Raw genomic sequence first — 7,500 nt, 5'->3', positions numbered from 1 at the left:
AAACGCTGTATTTAACAATGTTAGCTCTAGCGCAGAGCTAGCTCTCATCATGTGGAGGGGGCTTTAGCTGAGCTATCGCGGTTGCTTAGCATGGGGGCTGGGCATTACTATCATCAGTTTCCCGCAATTTGTGAATGGTTGTGTTTCATCATTCATTCCAACATGTTACCAGTAAGGACATCGCTGTTATGGTGCTGTGGCACTTCAAATGTTTTTCTGTTAAAGACAAATTAAAGTCACTGACGCACAAGGTTTATAGTGTGCATGGTTTACTAAACAAATCAGAAGAATTTAAATATTACACTTTAAAACTGAAAACACTATGGCAAGTCTTGCGGTGACCTCCAGTATTCCACGTTTTGCAGATGCTATAAAACGAGATCCTGGCTCCCACTGGTCTTTAAGTAAGAGGCTTCGCTAATTTTAAAGGTCCCCTGTTGTGTCATTTAAGTCTTTTGGAGTGCTCTGTCAGTTGTTCTCAAAGAGTCCCATTACAGGAGGCATAAATGTCAAACCTAACAGCCTTTTTTCCCCAGGCAGTTCCCTTCCAAACAAATACTCAGTCTGGCCATATGTAAATCCTGAGAAGCAACCCATCTTTATTGATTAGTTGCAATCAGCCAATCAGCCAATCTCTTTTAAAAGTATCAGCGCAATGATTGCCAAATTATTTTTTTATTTTTTTTATGTATGAAGTCGTCTGTAGATCTATATAAAATCAACCATGATAATAAAAAGTGAACGAGGAATTGTGAGGCAGCATGGTGTGGTTCTCCAGGCTGCAGGCCCAGCAGCGGGAGTGGCTGGCGGCCCAGGCTGAGCTGCTGGCCCAGGGCTCGGTGCTGAGTGGGGAGCTGAGGGCGGCTCTGCTGGAGAGGACCCGGCTGGAGGGGGAGGTCAGCACCCTGAGGGAGAGCAATCAGAACCTGGACCTCTGCAACGTGCGGCTCACCAGCCAGTACCAGGTACCCCCAAAACCACACACACACCCATGTACACACGCGCGCACACACGCACGCACGCACGCACGCACGTACGCAAGCACACACACACACACACAGACACACACACACACACACACAATACAGACACACATACAAGCGCACACACGCACATGCTCACACACACACGCACACATGCAGCTATGGACCATGCTTAAGAACAAGTTTTCGACACTAGGCTCACCTCAACATCTCAAAAGGGTTGGTGGCTTGCAGCCACCCTAAAATAAAGTATTTCAGAACCCAACCATACCCCAATTAATGAGAAGCATTAACATGGTTGATGCAGTAAATAATAAAGTAGTGATGCTCTTTATCAGAAAAATAACTATTCTATTCTATCTTTTCTGAGCTTTAGAGGGCAGCAAACCCACAAACCAAGCAATATGCATAGTAGCTCTTTAAAAAGGTCACTTACATCCCATGCAAAGCCATGCATGGAAAAAACTCACATTTATGCACGTCTTCTTGTCAAAACTGGGTCTCTGGGAAGCTGGAGACCATGCACTAAAACACAAAAGTACAGACATAAATCTCACTCAAGCATTTAATCTGGTTACTGCATATGGCATTACACCTACGCCCCTGTGTGTGTGTGTGTGTGTGTGTGTGTGTGTGTGTGTGTGTGTGTGTGTGTGTGTGTGTGTGTGTGTGTGTGTGTGTGTGTGTGTGTGTGTGTGTGTGTGTGTGTATGTGTGTGTGTGTGTGTGTGTGTGTGTGTGGGTGTGGGTGTGTGTGTGTGTGTCTAGCTGCTGACCCAGCTGAAGGGGAACATGGAGGAGGAGAACCGCCACTTGGCGGAGCAGAGCCAGAGTCTGCTGAAGGAGAACCACTCTCTACTGGAGCAGAGCCTTGAGCGCCGTGACCAGCATCACACACAGCAGCGCGAGTACCAGTCAGTACAAACACTCGCGCACACTGACACTGGCACGGACCTGCACGTGCACACGCAGACACAAGCACGCACACAGATGCGGACACAAGCCCCCAAATGCACGCTCCATGCACACAAACGCATGCACGCACAAACACACTGATACAAACAAAAACGTGCATGTGCGCACACACGCACACAGACACGCACGCACGCAGATACTGATACAAGCTACGAACCTGCACGTGTGCACGCACACACACACACACTGATACAAGCTTGAACCTGCAAGTGAGCATGCACACACACACACGCACGCACAAACACGCTGATACAAGCATGAACCTGCAAGTGCGCATGCACACACACACACACACACACACGCACGCACACACACACTGATACCAGCACGAACTTGCACGCACATAAATGCACACACACAGATACTGACACACGCCACAACCTGCATGCGCGCACACACACACACACACACACACACACACACACACACACACACACACACACACACACACACTGATACAAGCACAAACAAACACACACACACACGCACACACAAAAACACAAACATAAACACTTCAGAGTGAGATGTGTGCTTTAATGCTTTAGCGTTGGGGATAGGTGCCTGGGCTTCTCCCTATGGCCTCTCTCTGCTATTGTTCTCCATAGTAGCTAGTGGACTACGCAGAGGCAGAGGCCATGAGTGGGAGGTAGTTATTGGATGAGAAAAAGCAACCTGTGCGAGCAAAAATGTAATGTATTTTACTATTCTTGCATATGATGAGATTATAAGTTGCCTCCCGAGAAAGGCGAAAATGCAATATGTGCAATATCCCATATAGATTAGTTATTGTCTATTTAAATTTCTATGTACATAAAAAGAACACATTGCTCGGTTCGCCTGTTTGAGTCCGGCTCGTGTCGAGTTAAGTGCCGGTGTTAATTGAGTTGAGCTGGGTCCAATCACTGCCTCGAAACTGGACTCCCTTTCCCATCTGTCTCCTGTTTCGCCGTCCCACTTTTTCCAGAGGTCTCAACGAATGTGTTGTTGAAATTCCAACTCAATTAGCGGGGATTTGGAGGATTCATCAAGAGAGCTCAAACAGTCAGATATCAAAACAAACAAAACGGTGAATGGCCTCTTCTCAGCAAATTTGTCTGATGAGCAATTCAAATGATTACGCTTCTACAGCTGGCCTGAGAAATTGGTTATTCATTAACGCAGCAGGGTTCAGAATAATAGTTTCCTCAGTTTTTCCATAAAATGAAATGTGAAAACAACAATGCGAATGCCAAAAAAATAAGCAAATAACTTTAATCACACATTTTGCATCTCTTTATAATGTGAGCCACTAATCCTGAGTTATAATGTCTTGTACACAGCATGTAAACAGCGTGTATACATCAGTTATCAGTATCAGCTTTAATGCGCAGTCAGAGAACGTCCTAAAATAACATTCATACCACCTCTGACTGCCAGGGCTACAGGCAGAAGCACGACTGCGTCGGGAGGGACCCACCAGAGATTATGGTGTTGAATTCTCTCATCCAAAATAGCCTTGAGTCCCATATGATGCAGAGAGCATCCAGGCCGGCCATACACGCTCTGTGTGCTCTCTCCCTTATAGAGAGACCGTTCCAATTCTTTTTTGGGTCGCACTTCAAATAAGAACCACATTCCGCGCCTGGCATGCTGTTGGGCTTTAAGGCACTACTGAAGAGCTATGGCACGGCCATCTGTCATATATAAGTGAGTGAAATGTTCTGTGAGAATACCCACTTGCGGTTTACTGCTCCTGCCTCCGTGTGATTTGGGAACCCTCCCGGCTCATTTCTCACTAATCAGGTGTGGATTCGGCGAGTGGTTCGTCTGTCATTCACAGGTGAATGCGACTAGATGATGGAGGTACGTATGAATGGAGGAGGAGGCGGAGGGAGGGAACGTTTTCTGGGATAGTTTCAAAATGGTGCTCTCTCTTCCACTTGTTTCTTCTCTTTCTCTTTTAACACCCTCAAATCATACCTACAGCACGTGCAAGGTATACTGAAAAGTGCAGATTTCATTGATTATCCGACTTTTCCCTTTGCTTTAGACCAGAGGTCTTCAACAGGGGTCCGCGGAGGTACTGCAAGGGGGGTTGCGAAAGTTTTAGTTGATCAGAAATAAAAATTAGATTCCCCCCGCAATTTTTTCCAAAAATTGAAATGTCTTTAAATACACATTAACATGAATCCAACACTAGCCGCTGGGATGAGAGTGCGCAGCCAAGACAGTTGGGAGAGGGAGAGTGCTGTTATTTAAGGGATAATGTACAGAACGCCGGTCATTTTTCGGAAAAATAAGCGATAATCAGAGAAATATTCCGCCAAAAACGTTGACGTCGCTTAGCAACCGGACACGCTGGGGTTGATAAGTTGCCGGACTACTAGCGGAGTGGTAAGAAAGACACTAACAAACATCACTAATTTTCGTTTCCACATTTATGTTTTAAAAATGTCCATTTGAATAGCTTTTTTGCATGACTATAGCAATTGACAGACATTGTTGATCTTGGCAGGTATCAGTTTATTATGTGATGTTATGTTTATGAATGGCAGTGCCATGTCCACCCTACTCACTGTACCTTGCACATGTTTAAAATAAAAACATGAATATATGAACCTGTGTATCATTTGAATATCTTAGGATTGAATGCAAAATAACAAGGTACATTTATACATGGCACTATAGGACCAGATAAATATAAAACACAATTTTATACAATATATAAGTAGGGGGTCCCAACTCCATCTCTCCATCAGTTTGGGGGTCCTTGGCCTGGAAAACGTTGAAGACCCCTGCTTTAGACTGTTATATGACGTGTGTATACATGAGGAAATTCTTAGTCAGAGCCAGGGGGAGTATTCGTGCACACCGAGAGCCCCCCTCAATAAGTGCGTGAAACAGCTCGCTTGCGCTCAAACTTTACTTCCATACATTGTGACGTCAGACTGTGCAGTGGGCGGTGCTAAAGTGCAGAAGAGAAAGAGAGAGAGGCAGTCGAACGCACTCACGCCTTTGCTGCATAATAATCCCGTTTTATCACTCTAATGATGAACGCCTGCATAAGAACCGTCATCATCACTCAATCCCCCTCCCGGCTGTGCTCCCCCCCCCCCCCCCCCCCCCCCCTGCGTCCCTCCACCTCCAGGGAGAAGCTGGGGGAGCTGCGCCGCGAGAAGCAGAAGCTGGTGGAGAAGATCATGGACCAGTACCGGGTCCTGGAGCCCACCGGGGCCTCCCCGGCGAGCAAGGCCAAGTGAGACACAACTCTGATTAACAACCCTCATTTACATCAGCATAAATCTGCACACGCAGGTTTTACGGCAATGTTTTATTGATTGTGTTCCTTTCCGCCGACCGGCCAAATACAAGATGCCAAGATCTGGTCGGTGGTTTGAAGGAGAGTTCAGTGCAGTAATGTGTGCACATGCACATGCTTGTGCACACACTCATGAGAAGAAACACACACACACACACAAACACAGGGATAAACCCTCACACGGACACACACACACAAACACACACACACGTACACACACAAACACACACATATACGGGCAAACACACACACACACACACACACAGACACACACACACCTGGACACACACATCCCAATTCCCAGAATGCATCCTGTTCTTGTGAACCCATTATCTATGTCCTCCATCGATGCTCTCCCACAGGAAGTCCAACTGGATCGCAGACAGGATGAAGAAGCTGATCAAGCCGCGGGCGGGGGGGGCAAGCCGGGAGGGCCGCGCCCTCTTCACCACGGGGGGGAGCGTGGAGAACCTGGCCCACCCGGCTGCATACACACACACACTGCAGGATGGTGAGACAAGCCCACACACACACATGCATGCATGCAGCACACGCACACACACAAACACACACACACACACACACACACACACACACACACACACACACACACACACACACACACACACACACACACACACACACACGAGCACGGACACAAAAACACACAACACACACATGCATGCAACAGGCACATCAACATACACAAAAATACACAAGTGCCTACAACACATGCACACACACTATAGGTCTCCCAGAAGCCTATGCACACAAACAACCACAAACACGCACACACACAAGTGGTCAAAGTCAGCATACCGCCTCCCTGCACTTTATTATTATAAACGCCCACATAGAATGAACTTCCACACTCACACACACACACACACACGCACACACGCACGCACATGCACACACACACACACACATACTAAGACACATGCACAAACACCCCCACAAACACACAGACGCCATCAGGCAAATATCGGCTTGCATACAAATGAACTCATGACTACCAAGTGTGTCTGGCTGGCGGTGGCGTGCTGCTCAGTCCCCCAGGCCCTGTGCCGCGGCCCCCCACTCCAGCCCTGCGCTGCTGCTGCTGCTGGAGTGGGGCTTCTGGAGGGTGGGGGGACGGCACAGAAAGGTAGATTGCAGCAATCAGGCCGAGAGCAGGCGCCGGCTGGTGGCAGAGTGGACAATCAGCAGATATTTCTCCAAAGCCAATTCGACAGCTTCTTCGTCTCAACTCTTCCACACGTCTTGGCAGCAAAGAGAGAGGGTTTTTTCGGTGGAGGTTGGATTGCAGTCGACTCTTTCAGCCTCACGCTGGTGATTGGCTCAAACCTTCTGGTTCAGGAGAGAAAACCAGGGCAATTTATGTTTTTTCAACCCGCTTGTAAAATGTTATAAGGATGCCGTTAAATGTTATAAAAGTCGGTTGTTTTACGGATCAGGCCACGAATGACTATTTTACCCTCACATCCCGGGAGTCAATACAGCAACCAAACCAAGTGCTGTGCATTAATTAGGTAGCATTTGAACTGACTCACACACGCTGCCTTTCGTTACTATATTTTCTGGAAATTCCTGACTGATCATAATGGTTTTAAACACTGCAGCTATCACCATCCCACTGAGACAAAATAAGACTAATCATTTTCTGTCATCCTTTCCCTTCCTGTACCCCCCTACCTCCCCCTACCTCCCCCTATCACCCCTATCTCCCCCTACCTCCCCCTATCTCCCTCTATCACCCCTACCTCCCCCTATCACCCCTATCTCCCCTATCTCCCCCTACCTCCCCCTATCTCCCTCTATCACCCCTACCTCCCCCTATCACCCCTATCTCCCCTATCTCCCCCTACCTCCCCCTATCTCCCTCTATCACCCCTATCTCCCCCTACCTCCCCCTATCTCCCTCTATCACCCCTACCTCCCCCTATCACCCCTATCTCCCCTATCTCCCCCTACCTCCCCCTATCTCCCTCTATCACCCCTATCTCCCCCTACCTCCCCCTATCTCCCTCTATCACCCCTATCTCCCCCTACCTCCCCCTATCTCCCTCTATCACCCCTATCTCCCCTATCTCCCCCTACCTCCCCCTATCTCCCTCTATCTCCCCTATCTCCATTACATCCCCCTATCTCCCCTACCTCCCCCTATCTCCCTCTATCACCCCTATCTCCCCCTACCTCCCCCTATCTCCCTCTATCACCCCTATCTCCCCCTACCTCCCCCTAT

The 7,500-nt window shown here is 48.1% G+C and overlaps 1 protein-coding gene across 1 annotated transcript in view; it reads left to right on the top strand.

Annotated features, from left to right (window-relative positions):
- The window catches only part of ccdc88b (coiled-coil domain containing 88B), a 54,179-nt gene that overhangs the window by 38,728 nt on the left and 7,951 nt on the right, over window positions 1–7,500 (top strand). Inside the window, exons 24-27 of the mRNA XM_056601140.1 lie at window positions 779–965; window positions 1,751–1,896; window positions 5,085–5,192; window positions 5,618–5,766. Coding sequence (XP_056457115.1) covers window positions 779–965; window positions 1,751–1,896; window positions 5,085–5,192; window positions 5,618–5,766 — 590 coding nt within the window. The remainder of the gene's footprint in view (window positions 1–778; window positions 966–1,750; window positions 1,897–5,084; window positions 5,193–5,617; window positions 5,767–7,500) is intronic.

The sequence above is a fragment of the Gadus chalcogrammus genome, chromosome 10, assembly GCF_026213295.1.
Source record: "Gadus chalcogrammus isolate NIFS_2021 chromosome 10, NIFS_Gcha_1.0, whole genome shotgun sequence".
Classification (NCBI taxonomy): Eukaryota; Metazoa; Chordata; class Actinopteri; order Gadiformes; family Gadidae; genus Gadus; species Gadus chalcogrammus.
The sequence above is the reverse complement of the archived record's forward strand: the minus strand, read 5'-3'. Positions and strand labels throughout refer to the sequence as shown.